A 22,109-nucleotide genomic window follows, 5' to 3' on the forward strand; every position below is an offset into this window, starting at 1 on the left:
ATTGGTTCTGACTGGGTCACCTGATGACCCTAAGCCAATCACTGGGGTTGGAGAATAAGACACTCTGGTATATCCAGATGATATGCCTATCCATGGAGCCCCAAGTTGAGTGGGCTAGATACAACACACAAAGCCTAGCTGAAATGGGGGACTAGGAACTGCTGCTTCCCAAGAGTCACCACGGAAAAGGGTGAATGGACATTGGATGACAGAACAACTGGGCTCATGACTGATTATGATGGTCCCGGGAGAGAAAACATAAAAAGAACAGAATAGGGATTGGCATGTGGAAACAGCTAAAAAATGGAGTCTGTCGCTGTTTCAAGTATTCAATGGCTTCCTGTCACCCATAGGATAAAGTACAAACACCCTAAGATGACCTTCGTGGTTTATCATTGCCCATCTCACTGGCCTCAATTCCTGCCTTGAGTGTTATTTTCCAGCAACAATTTTGGGAAAATCTCTCTGCACACTGTGTTGCTGTGGTCCTCTATGCCTCCATGCGTTGCACAGCTACTTAGCCTTGAATACTGGAGCTTGGTGACCACTTGCAGAGGTCGCTTGCACCACCCCCAAGTTTTCATCACAAGCACATACCTTTTCGCTGAGCTCTAGACCCCAATATACAACCGCTTATTTAGAATCTCAGGCTAGAATGGCTTTTCTCAAACGAAGCGGTACTGCCCCCTGGTGGGAGTTTGAAAATTTGCACAAACGTTATTGGTTGCCATAGTGATTGGAGAGAGCTGCAGACTTTTAGAGGTCAGGGACCAGAATGCCGGGCACTGCGTCTGCGTCTGCGTCCTGAACAACTTGAAAAATGTCCTTAAATGCACTCTCATGTGGACAAAAAAAATGTTTTATAATTACCTGAAATTATTAATATAACACTTATACATGCATGAAAATGTTTAGTATGGTTGAAAATATACTGACTTTTTCTGAAATGAAGCTATGATGTAAATACCCCGGGTGCCCAAAAAAATTGTGTACATGTGCCTTGTATTCATCTGTTGTTATTGGTATATATTGAGTATTATAATTTTAATAGTTTTTTTCCTTTCTTAAAATGATTGTATACATTTTTCTGGCACCCTCTGTATAATGAAAATTTTTTTTTGTTCAGCACAGTACCACAGGCTGCTCGCCATATCAGAAAACCACAATTCCAGCTATAATGCCATCTATGAAATGTAATGTAAAATTGTAATGATGCGTAACACACATAAAGAAATGTGCCCATATCACAAGTGTTCAGTATGACAAATTTTCAGAAAGTGGTATCTGTGTAACTACATAGCACCCAGGTCAAGAAACAACAATATCAACCTCCTAGAAGTTCTCCTTGTACCCTAGTGCAATCACTCTCTCTCTTTCCCCCAAAGGTGACCACTCTTGACTTCTACTGCCACAAATTAGTTTTGCCTGTTTTTAACTTTAAGTGGATGAAATCATACAGCATGTTCTCTCTGAGTCTGACTTCTTTGATTTAATATTATGTTTGTGACAGAAACAAACACATAGATACACAGAACAAACTGATGTAAGTCAGGCTGAAAAAGGTTGGTATAAAAAGTATAAATTAGTAGTTACAAAATAGTCACGGGGATGTAAAGTACAGCATAGGGAATATAGTAAATAATATTATAATAACTATGTATGGTGTCAGGGGGTACTAGATTTATTATGGGGGTCACTTCATAAATTAAATAGATGTCTAACCACTATACTGTACAAGTGAAACTGATATAATATTTTAAAAAAAATTTTATTGGTGAATATTGGGGGACAGTGTGTTTCTCTAGGGCCCATCAGCTCCAAGTCATTGTCCTTCAATCTAGTTGTGGAGGGCACAGCTCAGCTCCAAGTCTAGTCGCCGTTTTCAGTCTTAGGTGTAGGGGGCACAGGCCACCATCCCATGTGGGAATTGAACCGGCAACCTTGTTGTTAAGAGCTTGCGCTCTAACCAACTGAGCCATCCGGCCGCCCCAGGAGGCTGTTTTTAAAGTCACCTCTGTTGAGGTATAATTTGTGTACCATAAAATGAAGTCATCTGAAGTGTACCTTTCAGTAATCTTCGACAAATCTATACACCCATGTAACCACCACCAAAATCATAATACAGAACATTTTCATCACTCCCCCAAAATTTCCCCATGACCTTTTCCAGTCAATTCCCTTCTCATGACCTCAGACAACCACTGATCTGCTGTCACCATAGATTAACATTGTCTGTTTTAGAATTTCTGTAAGTGAAATCATAAAGTCTGTATTCTTTTGTGTTTAGCTTGTTTTAATAGTCTATTTTATTTTCTATAAAGTCTATTTATGTTTATACATGTGTCATAGTTTATACATCATGCTTTAGAAACTGTGGGAAATGATAAAACAAGTAGGACATAACAATAGGTCACAAATTCTACTTATTATTAGCTATTTCAGATGTAGTTAAACTCAAAATGAACTGAGCTTTTAATATGTCTTTCCCCACTTCTGAAAGTATTACTTTAAGAAGTATAAAAACCTTCAGAATAACTTTTCATTATTATCTTTTACAACTCACTGTGTCCCTTCGAAGAAGTTTAGTTTTTAAAGCTAACCCCAGGAGGTGCCTTGTTTATACTTTGATACTAGCTTGAATCATCTTTTGTAATGTATACACACTCCTCCATGCCCTCTCCTGAAAAAGTCCAGTCCCTTTGTGTTTTATGGGGCTCACTTATCAAGCTCAGCCCAGGCTGGAATGAAAAGGACTACTGGAATATTATGTCCTGCAGTATATGAAAAGGTTGTTGAGAAGCCTCTCACACCAGATGACCCCTCAGCTCAAAGGGGAGAGAATCAGGTTCCATAGGGTCCAGATCTCCTGCCACTTGGTCATAGATTCCTCTTGAATCCTCATACCTGTCCTCAGGCCAGTGGAGGTCACGGGGTCCCTGACAAGCAAACATGTGGTTAGAACCATAAAGAGATGCTCTGTGGGTCATCGTTGCACCTCTGGAGGAATATACACTTCTACTCAACTTCCCAGAAAAAAAAATGTATTACCTTATAATTATGGAAAAATTCCAACATATACAAAGAAGAGAGTGATTATAATGAACTCTTATCCTGAACCCCCATATATCCATCACCTAGCTTCGATATCAACATCTGGCCAATCTTGATTTACCTATATCTCTATATTCTCATCCCTCACCCCCACTAACTGGATTATTTTTAAATATGTCCAAGATATCTCATGATTTCCTGTCAGAAAAATAATTTACGTGTCAGAAATATGAAACTTTTAAAAACCCACAATATCAGCTATGGAAATTTTGGAATATGAGTCATGATTCTGTTAGTCGTACGAATTTCCAAAACATTTCCTCATCAAAAGAAAAAAGAAAAAAGACCATGTAGGGCAGTTCTTACTAGAGATGTGCTTTGCCCTAAGATTAGGAGAAAATGGTTGTTTCAGCTCAGCAAATTTTAGAGCAGATTTGCCCATGGGCCACATATGGCCTGCTGCCTGTTTTTGTACTGTTGAAGAGCTAAAACAGTTTTACATTTTTTAATTGCTGGGAAAGTATCAAAAGCAGAAGAATATTTGTGACATATGAAATTCAAATTTCAGTGTCCAAAAAAAAGTTTTTTTGGAAGTTAGCCATACTTGCTTGTCTCTGTATTGTCTATGGCTGCTTTTACATACAATGGCAGAGCTGAGTAGTTTTGAGGACAACATATCCTGCAAAGCCCAAAACATCTATTATCTGGTCCTTCACAGAAAATGTATGCAGTCGACATCTGTGCTTTAGAGAGCACGTGTGTTTCAGCACCGTGGACAGCATTTTAGGCTCCTCAGTTCTACCCTGGTAGGGAGAACAGTGCCCTGTTACAGAGGGAAATCCTTGTCTCCTAGGTACCAGCATTAGCCAAGGCCACACCGAAAGGTAAGGGTTCTGGGTCCTCACCTCTCTTACTGTTGGGCAGTCGATGGGGTTAGTTGATGGTCAAAGTGCTTGTCTCCTGCTTTTGTCTACCTGGCCACCATGTTCATTTCTCTCTGGGCTGTGGATTGAGTGGGGCTGGCCGCTACTCCTGATGCCATGGGCAGGCACTGAGCCAGACCTGTCCAATTAGCATATTCCATGCCCTGCCTCAGTGGTTCACCAATGAGAATGTGACCAAAGCTAGACCAATAAATGCCGGAAATGGGACTTTGGTGCTATTGGAAAAGAGGCATTCTCTTGCTTTGAAGTTTTCTAATCTAATAGAATACAAACCTGGATTTTCTAGGGACATCCTTAGGGAGTAAATTCTGGGTCCAACTGGGTAGGCTTGAAGACAATTCTATGACTTGACTTTTCAATTGAGTGGGCCAAGAAATTCTTTCTCTATATTTCTCTGATTAACCAGTGTGCTGGAGATGGCTACTATCCAACGAAATGCATACTTTCCTTCCTCCACAGTAATAGAACTAGAATGAGGCATATAGTTGCCAAGATAGGCTACATTTCTCAGCCTCCTTTGCAGTTAGATGTGGTCATGTGACAATATTCTCAGCAGGGGAATGAGTAAAGTGTACAATTTCTGGGCTCAGACCATAAGGCAGGGTTGTACCTCCATCACATTCTTTTTCCCTCTCCCACTGGTGGAAACCCCCAGTGAACTGGTCCATCCGTGCAAACTTGGATGATATGCTAGGGGGTGGCACAGGACAACAATGGAAAGGATTTCTGTAAAAACTATGTGCAGAAGGGCCACTCACCTATGTAAGAAAAAAATAGACTGTCTTCTTTAGGCCACCGCGTTATGGCCAGCCCTGTTCTTTATTAGTCAGCTAGCTTACCCTGACTAATATAAGCAGTAGGATATGGGGTTTGGGCACTAGCCAGGAAAGACTTCTGCTGATACAAATTCTCCTCACCATTGGTACTTCATCATAGAGGGGTCCCCAGGCTCCAGATGGGGAGTACAGTCTTTCCACTTCATCATATAGGTGTCCAGGAAAGGCCTCCTCTTCAAGACCTGTGAAACCTGGAGTGGAAAGAAGGTGTGATCAAGAGACCCAATCCAGCTGTCAGGGGTATCTATGAGTTGGGGGAGTTCTGATGTGGTCATAACTCACCTCGGGGATAAGACACCTCCTCCAGCATTGGTGGCAACTGGGGGCTGAAGTCCTTCATAGAGTGATAATATGGTTCTACATCTGTTGTGCTAACCTGTCAACACCCCCATCCCCAAAAGAAAAACATATGAAACGCTTCCATCCTCTGACTCCCTATTTCCTGGAAAGGGCAATGATAAACCTGAAGCTAATAGCAGAATTTTAGTCCCAGTCAGTTCCCCGTCAGAGGGGCTATCAGGAGCACCCCCACTCACCGTGGAGCTTCGAGTGTCCCGGTCTCCAGACCAGTGGCTCTCCTCATATTCATTCCTGATTTGGTCCTCCTCCGACCTTCAAGGATGGTGGTATGGGGGGCAGTTAGGTGTTGAATCCCTGAGACCTGTCACCTCCAAACCTCCTCCCTCAGAGCCTTTCTTACAGAAAAATATCCCCACTTACCCTGCCTCTGTCTTCTCTGAGATGCCTGAGGGAAGCAGGAAAAAAGGGGTCAGTGACACCCCCTTCAAGCCCACCTGACCCCAGAAAACCTTTGATATGCAGCAGCCCCACGGCTCACCCTCACCCTCGGGCCTCCATCCCAGCGGGGCAAGTGTCTCCTCACCCTCAGCAAGACGTCTCAGTCTCCTCTGCCACAGGAATGCTCCAACACAGGCGGCATTAGAAAGCAGCAGAAGACCACCAACAGCAAACAACATGGGTAGCAGGGGCAGCTCTGAGAAGCCTGAGGGCAGAAGGTACCACCCTCAGTGAGTCCACAACAACTGGCTCTAAGCCTGGAGCGAATTTCTCTGAGAAAGCCCCTTCCTGACCAGGTAAAGCCCTTCTCCTAGTTCAAGGAAGCAGATGGACAGGGGTTTCCATGTCCACTTCTTGCCATCCCAGGGCCAGTGGCTCTTTTCTCAAGTCAAGCCACTAGCTTTGCATGAGCCCTGTGTAGAGACTCAGGCAGAAGCTTCAGCTCCTTAGCTGGGTACTCAAGACCTTCTGTGATCTGGTCTCTTCTGATGTCTCCAGGCTTACCCATGAACCATAGACCCTTGTAGTGGACCGTCCAGCCACACAAACTAACCATGCTGTTTCCAGAATCACTGAGGCAAGCCCACACCCCTAAGCCTTGGAATAGTCAGTCAAGTGTATGTTCTTAAATGTCCTTTCTCGACTTCCATTCACCCTTCCAACTCCATCTCAAATGACTTCCTCTTTGTACAAACTTACATCCCGGACAATATCAGACTCCTCTGCCATACCCCTGAGGACAAGACTAAGTCCCTCTAAGTACACATCTCCTCAGCATCCATTCCCCCATCTTCTGCTAACAGCACTCAATTTCCTTTGAGGAAACAGCCACTCCTCTGCTCTCAGCCTGTATGGCTCTGCAGGACTCCATGGAGGACACATGGCTCAGCCTGGCCCATAACAGCACCCATTCCTTTCCACATTGATCGGTTCAGGGACCAGCATTTGACCCAAAGTGGATTTTTGCCAAAACATTCAGGACATATCTCCACAGGCTGCTAAGAAGTGGAATGGAATGAAAGCTGGAGGTGTATGTGGGACTTCTTTGTACCCTTGATGAAAGACCCTGAGAAGGAAGCCATTAGAGATGAAGGCAAAGTTGAGAGAGAGTAAGAATTAGATCCTTGGTGAATTTTGGGAGCACCTGAATCTAGCCAGACTTGGAGTTTTTAATTTCGTGAGCCAAGCAATTACTTTCGTTGTCAATAACAGCTGAATTTCTGTCATTTGCAACCTTCTCCTCAGGCTCTGTAAGAGATTGTTTGCAAAATGGTCATAATTTTCTTCCTGTATCCATACTCTTGAGTAGTCTCTTCTACACTGACTCTGAGTTTAGTTACTTTACTTGCTTCAGCCACTGAGACAATAGCAAATGTGACAGAATCAGATGCTTAAAAGGTGCTTGTAAATTGGAGCTTGCCCTGTCTTGCTTCTCTTGGGACTTATAACCACCTCCATGGGAACAAGGAGTGACACGTGGCCCAGTTATCTCTGTTGTTCCAACCAAGAGCCAGATTGTCAGACATGTGAAGAGGAGGCCATCCTGGACCAACCAGTCCCAGCTGAGCTGACAGCTGACTGTAATCCAGACCAGAACTGTTCAGCCACTCATAAAATCATGAGAAACAATGTTTGTTGTTATAAGTGCCCATGTTTAGGGCAATTTGTTATGCAGCAAAAGCTAACTGATACAGACTCTCCACAGGCATGAAATCCGCTAATTCTTTCAGAATTAAACTGAATTAGGGAGAGAGCAAATTTATCACATCCAGGCAAGAAGAAGAACTAAAGAAATGGGGGGAGGACCTACAAGGACAGAGCAAAGTCTTAAGGGGCAGTGTCCATAGGCAGAGGGAGCGGGGTTAGAGACCAGAAAGTTCTGTTCTCAGGGGAGAGTTTTACAGGAGATTGAAGACTTGCCTTCAGGCTGCTCTGTGGGCAACTGAGAGTCAGGTTCTCCAGTAGGCTGGTCTAGACCTGGGGGTTGGGTAAAAGGATTGTGAATTAACACCAAGAATCTGGTATAAGTCTTAAATATTTCTCAGTCTCCTATTAAACTTCTCATCCCATTGTGAGACTCATGGGAATAGGTTTATAACTTCCCAGAAACATTTCAAAAAGAGCTGGAAATGCCTGTAAGAATGACAATGCTATTAATAGCTATTCCAATGCCTATTATAATTAATTATTGATGAATGCTTTATGGTGTGCAAGTTCCTTTTAACCTGAATTGTCATTTTTTTAGGTTAACCAAAAAAGATGCTGGGCTCTAAGGATACCTTAATAGAGGTATAACTTCTAGAGCAAGGGAGGTGAATATAGTACTTTCTGATTTAGTACTTAAAGGGAAAACTGGAATGGGGCGGGGGGAGGAGGGGAAGAGAGAAAGGAAGATTATAGAGATGGGAATCGATCCTTACTTTCATGGGGTAAGAGACTGCTCTGTCAAAAAAGGAAAGACAGAAAGAGGGTGCTTTCTTGGGGCAAAGTAAACAGAAGGTGAACAGGAGGCATTTCTTAAACATTAGCATTTACATAGCACTCACTTTGTATAGGGCCCTTTCCTAAACACTTTAGATATATTAACTCATTTAATGCTCACAATTGTCTGAGATATATATACCTTACTTTCAGAAACTGAGGCACACCTTATTTTTAAAAACTGAGGCTCAAACAGGTTTAACTGAAGTTCAAAGAGGTTAGGTAACTTGCTTAAGGTGTCACAACTAGGACTCGGCAGAGCTGGAACTATAAGCCAGGCTTGTCTCTATGATTAACCACCATACCACAGAGCCTGTCAGAGGTAAAATGTTCCTATTAGTCATATTCAAAGAACTTGTCCATTTCATAAAAGTTGTTGAATTTATTGGCATAAAATTGTTCATGATATTTTCTTTTATCCCCTTAATGTAATGTCCCTTCTTTCATTCCTGATATTAGTTAACTTGTGTTTTCTCTTTTCTGGTTTTTGTTTTTGTTTTGCTTTGATTAATTTTATAAAAGTTACTGATCTTTTCAAAGATAAAGCTTTTGGTTTCATTGATTTTTCTCTGTTGTTTTTCTGTTTTTGAGTTCACCAATTTCTGTCCTTACCTTTATTATTTTCTTCCTCCTGTTTACTTTGGGTTTAATTTGCTCTCCTTTTTCTAGTTTCTTAAGATGGACTTACAGTGTCAATTTGAGGCCTTTCTTTTTTTAAAATCTAATATAAACACTTAATGCTATAAATTTCCTGCTAAGCACTGCTTTAGCTGCACCCCACAATTTTCGTATGTTTTCATGTTCATTCAATTCAAATTCTTCTAATTTCCTGTGTGTCATTAATTGTATTCTGACAGTATAATTTAGTGACTAAAGACTATTCTTTGGAGTTCATCTGCCTGAGTTTCAATTTCATCTCTACCTCCTTCCAGCTGTGTGACCTTCGACAATTTCCTTAACCTCTCTGGGCCTCAGTTTGTTCATTTGTAAAAGGAGAATAATAGTACTGACTTCACTATATCATCCTTTAAGTCCTCTCTAAGGAACTCTGCAACGTGCCCAAGATTGTCCCTTCCCACCTGGGGTGGTGAAAGAGATCTGGGATCCTTTGTCAGCTAGTCCGCTGTCCCCCAGGGCATTGCTGGCCAGTAGCCAGACCCTGTATCGAGTAGAAGGCTGCAGCCCAGTCAGTGTGAAGGTGGTGGCCTGGGACGGTAGGACATCCATGTAACGGAACCCTGGGGTTCCCAGAGTTTCATACCTGCACGAGAGAGAAGGCAGTCACTCAGGGGGGTGTCCCCAGTCCTGTTGGCTGCCACCCCTTCTTGCCATAACAGGGACACACCTGATTTGGAACTTCTGTGGCAAGCCCCCATCAAAACCAGGCTTCCACTCCAGCCCCACTGAATGTGGGGTCATGCTCATGACCTTTAATCCCGATGGAGGATCAGGGCGGCCTTTAAGGAAAAGGATGAGGAAAGCAGTCAGAAGATACAAAAGGACTCTGGAAGATCCCTTTCAGATTTTTCCTAAGAATGATTTTAAATAGACAGTCAATTCTCATTATTCACGGGGGTTGTGTTTTATAAAGTCATTGTGAACACTGAATTAGCAAATACCAAAACATTGCTGCTTAGGGGAAATGCAGAGTTAGGTTCCTACAAGCCTATAGTCACAACATTTTTATCAAACAATCACTACATGATCTTGTTTTATGTGTGTTTCTATTGAAAGACACCTTATTTAATATATCACGTGGATTCATTAACATTGAACTCTTATTTGTCAACAGTGCTATAACTCATGCCTGAATGAAGTTTTTCTAACAGAAAGATTTTATTTTCTCCACAAGGCATATAACAGCCTTCTTGCACTTAACAACACCCAACAACACTTCAGCACTATGCTTAGGGGACATTTTAAATAGCAAAGCCACTAACAAAAAACGCAAAAACATGTGGCACTGAATAGAGCTCGAAAACGACATGCATTTACGTATGAGAGCTGAAACAAGAAGACAGAATGTGGCTTTGTTCTATCCCTGCTGAGAATGTGCTCACTGGGTGACTCAGATTTTTCGCCCATTCTGTACATGTCCCTGAATGATTGAGAAAACAGTACGAGTATTGATTTTGGGGTTACAAATAAATTTTAGCTAGTAAACAAATTTGCAAATAAAGACTCCACAAATAATAATGACCAACTACTGTGTTTCCCCGAAAATAAGACCTAAGCAGAAAATAAGCCCTAGCACAATTTTTCAGGATGCTCATAATATAAAATAAGCCCTACCGTATTTCCCTGAAAATAAGACCAGGTCTTATATTAATTTTTGCTCCAAAAGACGCATTAGGGCTTATTTTATATTATGAGTATCCTGAAAAATCATGCTACGGCTTATTTTCCGATTAGGTCTTATTTTGGGGGAAACACGGTATGTAATATATATGTTTCTTGTAATGGATTTTTTTGTGCTTCTCTTACATCCATTCCCCTCATTCTTTCTTGTTACCAAACCTTGAATATCCTTTGGAGAAAAACTCTCCCACATTCTCAGGCCACATGCTTCTGATGGAAGTGACTCTGCTCCTTATAGAATGGACATGTAACCCGGCCTGGACAACCAGAGTGTCTCCTTCCCCTGACTACATGGTTGTTTCAAGGCTAGGAGCCAAGTAGAGCTAATAAATCTTAATTCTAGTACTTTTATACCACTGTTAGGAAGAGAAAAAATTCTCTTTCCTCTAGGAAATCTAACACCCACTTGGAGGAGCCTTAGAAGAAAGCCGACACAGAGAAAAGCAGACCTGATAGATGGAGAGTTCTTGATGACAGCTGAAACTAGATCTGGTGACTCCTGAAAACCTACTTTTGAGTCACTTGGTACAATAAGTCCCCCATCCTTTTTTTCTTTGTTGTGGGGTCCCCTGCAGATCCAGTCTCCACTAGAATGTTCAGGTCAGGCAAAAACTCCATTCTTACTTATAAACACTTCTCAGGTTTCAGGAATGCTGGCAGTCTGGGGACAACTGGAGACTTAAGGACTGACCCAGGGAGCCCCTTCCCAACACCCTCCCAGCCCCCTCCCACCATACTGATGCTGACGAGTTGAATATTGGTGTGGTCCGAGCCAAGGGCATTGGTGGCTGTGCAAGTGAAGAGGGCATAATCATGGGCTGCAGACACATTGGCAATCGTCAAGAGACTGCTGTGGACGCCACCCTGGTGGTATGTGTGCTCCGTGTACCTGGAGAGGAGGTATGGCAGGAACTCAGGGAGAGTGATTGGGGCTGGGAGACCAGAGTTGGGGCTGGGGTGCTACTTGGTTGGGCCTGGGCTCACCTGGGATCCTGGAGATCCAGAGGGACCCCGTTTTTAGACCAAGTGAAGACGATGTTGGGGACACCTCGGGCACGACAATGGAGAGTGGCAGAACTGGTGCTGTCTCCAGCTGCAGCCACCTTACTTAGGGGAGTGGGATGTTCCACCTTGGGAGCAACTAGAAGGGGTTGAGGGCCAACGTGAGGCATATGGAAGAACATGAGTGTTGTGGGTTTAATGGCAGGCCTTGAAGTCAAGGGTAGGGGTGTAACTCACATCTGACGACAAGACGGACGAGCCCTCGGGCTGGAGGTGCCACACCATTGTCCACGATGCACTGATAAGCACCAGCCTGAGCCAGCTTGGCATCGTGAATCCGAAGGCGCCCTGTGGATCCCTTTGACATAGTCTCCATGTCATCCAGGCTCTGGTCTTCCTCCTCTTCTCCCTGGAGGCCCAAGACTCAGGGAGATGGTGCCCCCGTCTTGCCCCAGCTCAATTATTCCTCAAACTGGGTGCCTTCTTTGCCCACTCTCCCAGCCACAATCAACCTTTCCAGAGCTAACAAAGGAAAAATTCCCCCTGTCATCCATTCATCCATCCATCCACTTATCCAACCATTCATGCATGGAGCCATTTATTCACTTATTTGTTCATCTATTTAACCGTCCACTTATTCATTGATTCATCCACTTATCCATCCATCAGTCTATCTCTCCCTCCATGCATTCATCCATTCACCCATTTATTCATCCAACCATTTGTATTCCTTCTATCCATCCATCTGCTCACCATTCTATCTCTCCACCCATCTACCCCATCTATTCACTCATATGTGCACACACTCATAAGCACATGCACCATTGATTCATCCAGCTACCTATTTATTCATCTCTCCATCTCTCCATCCATCCATCCATCCATCATCCTTTAACAGACATCTTTACACTGATGGTGTATCTATCCATCCACGTACTTTCTAATCTAATCCATTCATCTACACATTTCTCTTATTTAGTCATCTAGTCACTCATCTATTTATCCATTTATCTATTCATTCACTTGTCCCTTCATCCATCCGTTATTCCATCCTCTCATCCATCCATCCATCCACCTGTTTATCCGCCCATTTACCTATTATTCCATATACCCATCTACCTGCCTACTCACTCATCTGGTTATCTATCCACTCATACATCCATTTATCTGCCATTCATCACTTAGTTCTTGGCGCATGCCCTGTCGAGTACATATAGTTATACAGGGTCATATAGATGTGATCCCTCCTCCCAAGGAACTCACAATCAAGAAACCACCTCTCCCAGTCCTACCCCCATTTACCAAAGGTTGGCTCCTCACCAGTCTCTCCCAGCTGAACATCTCCGGAAGGATGGGATTGGCATCAACAGTGCAGACTATGTCCACAGAACCCCCAATATTCACCTCAGTGGGATCCTGGAGAGCTCGGATGATGGGAGCGTCTGGAGGAAGCAGGGGCTTGAGGAAGGCATTCCGGCCCAGACAGGCCATGGTGGGAGAGGGTCTCAGGTGGGAGAAGCATCTTAAAGGTCTCCAGGAAAGTTATGAATGTGACATAGTCTAGCCTTTTATGTGGTGCTCTTGGAGTAGTACTCAAGGTTAGTGAAGTTGTGCCCACCCTCTACTGTGCCTCTGTAGTGACAAGAGTAAATCCAGTGAACTTCCGGAATTGTGCGGAGGTGGGGCTTCCACAGTGGGTTTGATGGGAGTAACACGCCCATGTAGGTGGGTCCCCTGTCTAGGCAGATTCCACATAGGATCTCTCTAGTAGGCAGTGGAGCCAAAGTGGGTGTGGTTCAAACACAGGTGGGGCTCCCGGAGTGAGTTGACTCTCCCTGAGTCGGAGGAGCTTCCACAACAAGGAGACTCCACAGTGGGCAAGGTTCCCTGGGTGGGTGTGGTTTCCATGATGGGTGGGGCAACCAGAGCCGCCTAGTTTCCTAAGGTGATGGGGGGCTCACAGTGTACGTCCAGCCGCACTAGGGCTTCAGCGGTGCCCTCCGAGTTCTGGCAGTGCAGCTGATAGAGGCCGTCGTCAGCACGGGTCACATTCCACAGCTTCAGAGCTCCACCAGACAGGATGCGATGCCTGGGGCCGCCAGCTGAAGGAGGTCGGGGTGAGGGGGTTGCTAGGCCCCCTTTCTGAAGCCCTGCACCCCTCTCCATGCCCATTTTGCACACCTGGGCTGAGGCGGTAGCCCCGGAAGGTCCAGTTGAAGGCCTCTGGGGCCGGATTGGCAGATACCAACACGGGCAGTAGTGCTTCACCCTGCTCCTCCGCAGTCACTACAAGCACCTGCTCCCCCAGGAACTCTGGAGGGTCTGCGCCGCCAGGAGTCAAGATTGTTCTTAAGGTTGGGGTCCGGGATGGATTTGAGATCAAGTACAGGTATAAAGGGTTAAAGTCGGGGTTGCAACTGGATTTAAGGTTGTGGACAAAGTAACAATTAAGTTCAGAACTGAGCTTGGGGGTTAGGTTCAGGCTCGAGGTTAGGATCCAGTTTAGGAAAAGGGTAAAGGCCAGAGTCAGGTTTAAGGATGGAGAGCGAGTTCAGGGTGGGGGTCATGGTCAGAGGTTAGGATAGAGAACAAAGGCAAGATGGGGTTTGGGCAGGATAGGAGTTGGTGGAAGGTAGGGGTCAAGATAAAGGTCAGGAAACCTTTAAGGTTTAGGGTGGAGGTCAAGGACAGTGTCAATGTGAAGACTCAAGTGGTATATTGTCAGGAGGAGATCAAGAGGGGTTCTAAGCTGGTGCACATACACAGCACGTTGAGGCGGTAGAAGGCGCTCACGGTTTCCTGTAGCTCAGGGCTGTGGGCGCGGCAGGTCACGCGGTGGCCGTGGTCACGGGATGACATTCTCAGAAGGACGCTCCTGGCAGCGGCAGAGCCTTTGAATGGCGCACTCCGGGGCAGTGCGGCCATGTCTTCCAGCCTGTAGACGCAGCAGGGGGTGGTTGGATCAGGTCAGGGCTAGAGAGGGTGGGAGTAGAGCAAGAGGTGGGCTGGGGACTGGGCAGGACCACAGCATTCGGAAGGTAACGGAGGGTGGCCAGCACCAGAGAGGGACGTGGCCGCTCGCACTCTCACCTCTCTCCCTCCTTGTCCCAGGACAGATTAACGGGAGGGTTGCTGCTCACGCTGACGCACGTCAAGTTTAAGGCATCCCCGGGGCGCAGCGCTGACGCGTTAGCCAGGATCGTCACGTTAGTTGGGGGAACTTTGAGAACCAGAGGGAGGAACGAGGCTCAGAGGCTCAGAGGAGGCCCGGCCCGCGCCGCCCAGCCCCGCGTCCCTGGACGGGTCCTGCGCGAGTCCTGCCCCTGTGGTATCCCCTGTTCCCCCAGCTGGCTCTGGCTCCGTTCCCCGACGCGGCCAAGCCCTCCCACCCGCCCCGGGCGTGTGTGCCCTCACACTGCACCACCAGTTGCGTGGAGGCGCTGAGCTGGCCCGCCTTGCACGTGAACTTGGCCTGGTTGTCAGTCGGGCCCGTGACCAGCACCAGCTCACGGGAGAAGGTGCTCCCCGACTTCTCCAGACTTCCTAGCTGCACCCGCCGCGGCTCCTGGGGCTGCCGTGGTTCTGTCACCGTGCGCGAGTCCTGAGGCAAAGACTGGCTGGAGGGCAGTGGGTAGCCCTGCCATCCCCCCACCCCCGCCAGACGCCCCCGTTGGGTCAGCCGCTGAGCTGGCCCAGATAAAGCTTTTGTGTGATGAAGGAAAGGCACTCCCTTCCACGGGCAGCCGGCTAGGGCACGGGAATAGGGTCTAGAATCGATCACCCTCAATCCAGAATCTCTCTGCCTGACCTGGAGGCCCGGAGCCCAGCGGCTTTGCTGTCTGATCCCGCCTCCAGGCCCACGCCTCACCCCAACCCCGCCTCTTCTGCTCTCCCAGAGGCCGGCAATTGTTCCTGCCCCATTCCTCAAAATCCATTCCAGCTACATTTACCAAAGACCACACTCCAGGAAACTCCCTTAGAATTCCCAAGCCTTTCCCAGAATTCCATCGTTTTTTCCTATCCTTAGTTCTTTTTCTTGAAATTCTCATTTTCCTCAAAGATTTCCTTCGATCTCTCCCTGAATTCCATTGTCTTTCCACAGATTTCTGAATCCCTCCCCAATATTCTCTTATTATCCTCATTTTTTTTGCTAGAATCCTTCGTGTGGCCCAGAGTCTTGGCATGTCCCCAGAATTCCATCCAGTTAAATGTAATTCCGTTTCATTCCTATAACTCCTAGTCTTTCCCCCGGAATTTCCTCTTGCTCCTTAACTTCCCAGGATCTTCCCAGAGTTCTGTCAGAATTTCTTTTAATTTTACCAGAATTTCATTTACTTATCTGCAAAGCCCAGGAATTCAACTTAATATTAATTAATGGATTTTCAACGTTCTGTGCAATTGCTAGTCTTTCCCAAATTTCTAGCCTTTGCTCATTGTCTTTGTTCTTGGAATTCTTAGTCTTTCCCTAAAAATCCCTATCATTTCACCTGAATTCTGAGATTTCACCAGAATTTTGTTTAATTTTAATAAAATTAATTGCCTTTTCTTTAGAATTCCCAATCCTGCTCCAGAATTCCTTCTTTTAAGCTAGAATTCTCACTGAATTCCCAGAATTCCCGGAATTTTCCTAGGATTCCATTGAATTAGTATGTCGTTGTGTCTTTTCCAATTCCCTGCCAAAACTCAAAATCTCCAATATTTTTAAAGAAATTCAGGTTTTTCCAAGATTTCCCAAGACTTTGGAGGAAAGACAGGGCTTCATTCTTCCCCCACATTCCTGGCCACCCCACAGCCATTGCTGGGCACCCACCTTGTACCAGGTGAGGGAGGGGTCTGGGTTGCCTCCAATGGCCAAACACACCAGCCTCACCCGGGTCCCAGCCCGAAGGCGCTGTCCTGCTGGGGGCCCCTCAATCCACAGCTTCTGGGCCGGATCTGTGGGAAAAGCCAGAGAGAGTGGCTTTTCTGTCTGGGCTGGGGCCTGAGGGTGGGGTCTCTAAGGCAGGGAGTACCCCTGGGACGAGGGTGGGGGCTCACATTTTACGTTCAGGGTGAGCGACTTTTTGAAGGTCTCCTTGGTGAAGGCCTCGCTAAAAGCCTCACAGGTGAGAGTCAGACCATTGTCCTCCCGTCGCACCAGGAACGTCAGGTTGGATATGGAGATGTGGCCACCATGAAGACCCTGGCAGGAAAGAGCTTCAGATTGGGGAAGAGGACACTCTCATCCATGGTACCAGAGACCTGAGTCCACCCCAAATCCCAGCAGAGACACGTGAAGCATCTCAACCCCCTCTTCTGTCAGGCTCTGGAGACCCGAGCCCCAGTCCATGCTCCCCAAGGACCAAGGGTCCCAGCTGCCAGATCGCTCTTCTCCGAGATCCAGGTATCATGCCCTCAGCAACTTCCTCCCTCAGACCCAAACACCTGGCCCCCAGCCTCACATCCATGACAGTCTCCTCTGTGGGCAGCAGCTGCCGCCAGCCCAACCACCATCTCAGCAGGACCCGTGGGCGACTGGACTTGGTGATGCATGAGAGAGTCACATTCTTGTTCTCAGACTGGGATGCAGATCCCAGGATGGTAATGGCACTGGGGGGAACTGCAGGGATGATGGGCAGAAGAAAGACACGAAGCTTGGCCGGATGCCTCACAGACCAGACCAGACAGACGGGGATCTAGGGACAGCTGATGAGGTCTTTGGTATCAGACAAGCATGATTTCGGGGCACAAACAAATGGTTCTCTGGGGGCACAAACTGACAGAGGGGCAGCTGGCACCAGGACTCACAGGTGACTTCCAGAGTGACCCCACATTCCTGGACCCCTTCCGATACACTGTTGTGGGCCTCACAGCTGAGCCTCGCCCCATGGTCTTCTGGCCGCACGATCATTACTAGCATACTGCGGGCCACTGCTTGAGCATGCTCTGTGCCCCACGCTGTGGACATGGGCTGGCCATTCTGGAGACAAAGACAGGCCTAGGCCAGCTCCGGGGCCGCTCCTGGCCCCCGCCCTCCTCCTCACCCCACCAGCCTGCCTCTTCCCTCACCTTTAGCCACTGCAGTGTGGCTAGCGGATTCCCTCCTCGGGCCATGCACAGGAGCTCCAAGCTCTGTCCTGCCCGCACATGTCCCTCCTCCAGGCCTGGCCACTCAATCACTGGGGCTCCTGGGGGGACTGGGGAGCAGTTATCACTCAATAGGCCTGGGGAGCCCATCCATTCTTTCCAGGCTCCACAATCTGCCTCTGAACTCCCATGTTTCTCTTTGAAAGCCAGAATCTTTCATAATCCCTGTGCTCCCCCAGAACCCCCCCAGTTCCTGCTCCCTGTACCCAGTGCCCACAGCTTACTCAGTTCCCCACTTACACAGAACATTCATGGTGATTGAAACCTTGATAGGGGTATCCAAAGCTGGGCTGGACCCCTCACAGACCAGTAACTGCCCATTATCCGAGCTCTCGGGTGTTACCCTGGGTGGGAAGTTGGGGTTCTAGAGTCAGAGTCATCACCTGAAATTTAGGGAATCAGGGTGAAGAGGTCCCCACACTTGGTATAAGTCTCCATGCTGATTCCCTCAAGGAGCTGAAGTTCCATGGAAGAGATTTGGGGGATCAGCAGTGAGAATTGGCCCACACGTAGCCAAAATCTTGGCACTTGACCTTGGTACTCTGGTACTAGGGTTCCCATGAAGAAGTGTTTGAGTAACAGGGTGAAAAATTGGGTCCCATATGTTCATACCTGACCCAAGTTTCCATGCTTGAAACCCTGGGACATGGAGTTTTCATGGAGAAATTTAGAGGTCAGGCTGAGGGTGGGGCATCCCAACTCCCATACCTGGCTGTGGCCTCTGTGGTGAAAAGCTTCTCCTGGGACCCCTCATTCACATTAGCAGAGATGTCAGAAATTATTCGTCCACCTTGGGGCAACAAGAAGGCAGGAGGGGGTGCCAGGTTCCCCCCAAGGAAGGTCTTGGGGAGCACGGCCTGGCAGTCATCAGGATGGATATACTGCCCCCCTCTCTGATTCCGGAGGAAAAGCACTAACTCCATTCCCTCCACACAATCAGGCCGCCATGAATCCCAGAGTCCGCAGGGCTGGATACTGGGCCTCTCCCCTTTCTTCCCGTCCTCGCGGGGTGCATCACCCACCCCCATTACCTCGGCTTCTCATGTTTGCAGCAACAATGACACCCATATCTCTGGAGCCTCTGCCTCTTCCCTGTGATCTCCTTGGTGCCTTTCCCTGGATGTCCCCTCCCATCCTCCAGGTCCCACACTGGCCTCAACATCTCCCCCAGCTGTGTCCCCATCTCAGGAATGTCATATTTTCTGGGGCCCCTAGGAGGACACTGGGCAGGGACACACTCGTCCCCAATGCCACACTCACTCTGGAGGAACGCGATGTCAGGTGCTGGCTTTGCATCCCCAGAAACACAGCTGATCTCGTATTCCTGCCCAGCTACCCACGTGACTGTGCTCCCTGCCTCTGGAGTCAGCTGAAGCACCTTGGGGGGCACTGGTGAGAAAGAGTCTGGGATAAGCCGCCACCATGGAGAAGGATCTGAGGATTTGGGCTTTGAGTCTCATGGCTCATGAAATGAGTTCTGCACCTCGCATCGGAGGAAGGAGAGGATTGGGGGCTGGGACTCCTGGGCCTTACGGTAGGGAAGGGCTGGAAGTTCAGATTCATGGGTCCTGGGGGTTCTCTCACCCATACCCAGGACAGAGAGGATCACTCTAGGAGACACGAGCTCAGGGCCTGTCTCTGAGCGGCCAACCTGGCACTCGTACTCTGCGTCGTCACTGAGGTCACATGCTTCAATATGCAGGTGGAATTCACCTGCAGGTGGGACCCAAGGTCAGGGCCATGGTCAGCCTATGCTGGTGACTCAGGGTGTCAGGCTTTGATCTCTTACCTCTAGTAGGGTCCCCTTCCAGGTGGTACCGCGGAAAGCCGGGGATCCTAGGATCAGGGCCTAGGAGTAGTCCATCTTTGGCCCATTGCACCGCACTGCCAGGGGCACTGACCCCACACTGCAGCTCAGCAGCAGCCCCCTCCACCACCGTCATGTTTTCAGGTAGAGCCCAGAAGCCTCGGGAGGGTGAAGCAGGGATCTTCAATTGGGCCAGGCCTAGGGACACAGGAAAGTCAGCAGGAGAGGGCAGAGTGTCTGTCTGGAGAATGTGGGTGGGAAATGAGAGACTTTTAATGCTGGGTCACAAGGCCCGCATCCCACTCACCTGCGGTCAGCAGCGCCATGGGGAGCAGGGGAGCCCAGATGGGGATCCTCAGGGCCATTCTAGGTCCTCTGCCTGTGGCTCCTGAAGTGCCCGCTGCCTGCCCCCTGTGTCTTCTTCTGGTTCTCTCTGGGTCCCTCTCCCTGTGTCTTTGTCTCTTGCTTTTCTCTTTGTCTCTCTTTTTCCATCTGTCACTTTCTGTTTCTTTGTTTTTATCTCTTCCCACGAGTCAGTCTCTCCCTCCCTCCGTCTCTTTCTCCCCTCCTTTCTATCCCTCTCCCCTTCTGTCTTTCCCTCTCCCTGCTCTAAGTCCTCTCCACTTTCCCTCCTCTTGCCGGTGTCTTTCTCTCTCTCTCTCTCCCTAAGGCTCACGCTCTTTCTGTCTGCGTTTCTATCTCCCTTGCCATCAGTATCTATTTCTCTTTCTTCTGTCCTGCTACCCTCACCTCTGTGTTCATCTCACCACTCACAGCCCCTCAGGGGAGACCTGCTGCTCAGACTTCGGCAGGCTCCACCAGCCAAGGAGAGCGATGAGGCCAATGAGCTCAATGGCAGAGATGTGCCTCGTTCTGGGACCCAGGCTGATCCTGTCCTTGCGCTGTCACCTCCCCCAGGCACCCTCTGGAGTCTCCAGCTCAGGGCCTCTGCCCAGCAGGCTCCTCCCGGCTCAGCTGGAGCATGAAATCCCCTGTCAGCACATGCCAGGCATATTCCTCTGTGCCACCCCAACCCCCATGACTCCAAGGGCCTGGCTTGGGCCAGGGATAAGAGGATGCAGGTCAGCCCTAGGCAGTCCCAGCTCAGCATGGGGAGCAGAGAGCTGGGCCTGGAGTGGGGATAGGGCTCCCCACCTCCTCCCTGTCCTGGTACATGACCTTGGCAAGTCCCTTCTTTGCTGAGTAGACATTATCCCCTCAGTGACATCAGGGATGTCTGCTGGAGAGTGTGCAAAAGTGTGTGTGAGAGACTGGGAAAGTGCAGATGTCTGTGTGCACGTGTGTGTGAAGTGCATGTGAGCATGCGTGTGAGTGTGGGGAAGAAGAGAGTGAATTGCGATCTGTGAAAGCATGTGCAGAGTGTGTGAGTGTGTACAAGTGTCTAAGGTGTAAGTGTGCAGGGGCAGGGCAGTCAGAGTGGGTAGAAATGAAAGGTAGGGTCCAAGGCCACCAGCACCAAGTGTGGGTAAGCATTGAGCCCAGTGTGGTTACCCTTTGTCAAGGGCCTGTCAGTTCTGGTCCACGTAGCTTCTTTCTGTCTCTCCAGTCTCTTCCGTGTCTGTCTCTCTCCCTCCCACTATGCATCGCGATTTATCTTTCTCCATCTCTTTGAGATTCTCCTGTCTGTCTGTCTGTCTGTCTGTCTGTCTCTCTCTCTCTCTCTCTCTGCATTAGGAGGTTACATCTTAGTCAACATTTAACAATGTCACTGTCTCTCTCTACATGTGCCTCTATGTGTCTCTGTTTTGCTGTCTTTCTGTTTCTGTTCTCATCCCTATCTCTCCCTTCTACCCCATACTCTCTCACACACACCACGAGCTCAATAAATATTGGTTCTCCGTCATCCGTTGACTACACCTCTTTCTTCTATTTCTCCATCTTTGAGTCCTCCTGATTGTCGCGTCTTTAAATTTTACAACCAGGGCTAATTGGCCTGCCCTCCCCACCCCAGGGTGCTCATGCACGTTCACATAGGATAAACTTCTTCTGCCTGCTTATCTCCTGCAGGAATTGGAACTGCTCGTTTTCTCTCTCCCCCCATGACTCCCCTCCCTTGTTCTTGCTCCAGGAACAAGATGAGACATCTGGCCTGAGCTCCATCCTTGATGCTCATTCTAGTCTTTCTTCTTCTATCCCATTATTGCCTACTGCCCTCCTCCTACATTTCCTCTCCCAACCCCCCCCCTCCTGGGGAATGGACTGGATGCAGAGCTGGAGGTTCTGTCATAAGGGCCCTCACCAGATGGTGTCCTTTGGGGCCAGGGTGTAGAGGTGTCAGTTTCTGGGACCTTTAATTAGCACAAACCTTCCACCCTCCACTCTGGCTGTTTTCCTTCTCTGGATGCTCCTGGGACCCCAGTCTCTCCATCTTTCCATGCCTATGGTCCCAGAGAGCCAGAAAGGGGAAGCGATGTCAGGTGTTTAGAAAAACAGCCTTACTACCTGACTTCCTCCCTAAGCCTCAGGAGTACTGGCTCCAAGCTCATCCTATTTCAAAATCCAAGCGTTGGGTCTCCAGAACAAAAGCGAGGAGTTCAGACCCCCACATCTAGAAGCCTGGGCCCCCAGGACCCAGCCCTCTCAGACTCAGGAGTCCAAGCCCACAGCCCCTTCTCCCCAAATTTCCCGGAGTTCAGGACTCCATTTCCCGGCTCCCCATTCCCCCCCCACACACACACACACAGG

General features: G+C 48.1%; 1 protein-coding gene across 1 annotated transcript; it reads right to left on the bottom strand.

Annotated features, from left to right (window-relative positions):
* Nucleotides 1-1,465: 1,465 nt before the first annotated feature.
* On the bottom strand, nucleotides 1,466-20,310 carry NPHS1 (NPHS1 adhesion molecule, nephrin). The gene is made up of 29 exons (XM_081031894.1): nucleotides 19,711-20,310; nucleotides 19,386-19,601; nucleotides 19,187-19,309; nucleotides 18,857-18,985; nucleotides 18,305-18,386; nucleotides 17,837-17,940; nucleotides 17,519-17,646; nucleotides 17,258-17,429; nucleotides 16,912-17,069; nucleotides 16,508-16,652; nucleotides 16,281-16,405; nucleotides 14,885-15,071; nucleotides 14,561-14,690; nucleotides 14,233-14,405; nucleotides 13,652-13,792; nucleotides 13,432-13,572; nucleotides 12,791-12,912; nucleotides 11,708-11,879; nucleotides 11,453-11,609; nucleotides 11,206-11,357; nucleotides 9,456-9,567; nucleotides 9,190-9,371; nucleotides 7,550-7,606; nucleotides 5,715-5,834; nucleotides 5,552-5,576; nucleotides 5,368-5,443; nucleotides 5,114-5,207; nucleotides 4,913-5,022; nucleotides 1,466-2,936 (listed from the first exon to the last, which is right to left on the bottom strand). Exons 1-29 carry the CDS (start codon nucleotides 19,766-19,768, stop codon nucleotides 2,805-2,807), a joined length of 3,723 nt encoding a protein of 1,240 aa, XP_080888020.1. The 5' UTR covers nucleotides 19,769-20,310; the 3' UTR covers nucleotides 1,466-2,804.
* Between the last annotated feature and the right edge of the window lie 1,799 nt (nucleotides 20,311-22,109).

Source organism: Rhinolophus hipposideros (genome assembly GCF_964194185.1).
Source record: "Rhinolophus hipposideros genome assembly, chromosome: 21".
In the NCBI taxonomy this organism is placed as follows: Eukaryota; Metazoa; Chordata; class Mammalia; order Chiroptera; family Rhinolophidae; genus Rhinolophus; species Rhinolophus hipposideros.

Coding starts and splice junctions, on each gene's coding strand:
- NPHS1 (XM_081031894.1), bottom strand. CDS start 19,768: ATGGCCCTGAGGATCCCCATCTGGGCTCCCCTGCTCCCCATGGCGCTG. Junction 14,691..14,884: donor CACGCAACTGGTGGTGCAGT/GTGAGGGCACAC, acceptor TGGTTCTCAAAG/TTCCCCCAACTAACGTGACG. Junction 5,023..5,113: donor GGAGGTGTCTTATCCCCGAG/GTGAGTTATGAC, acceptor TTTCCACTCCAG/GTTTCACAGGTCTTGAAGAG.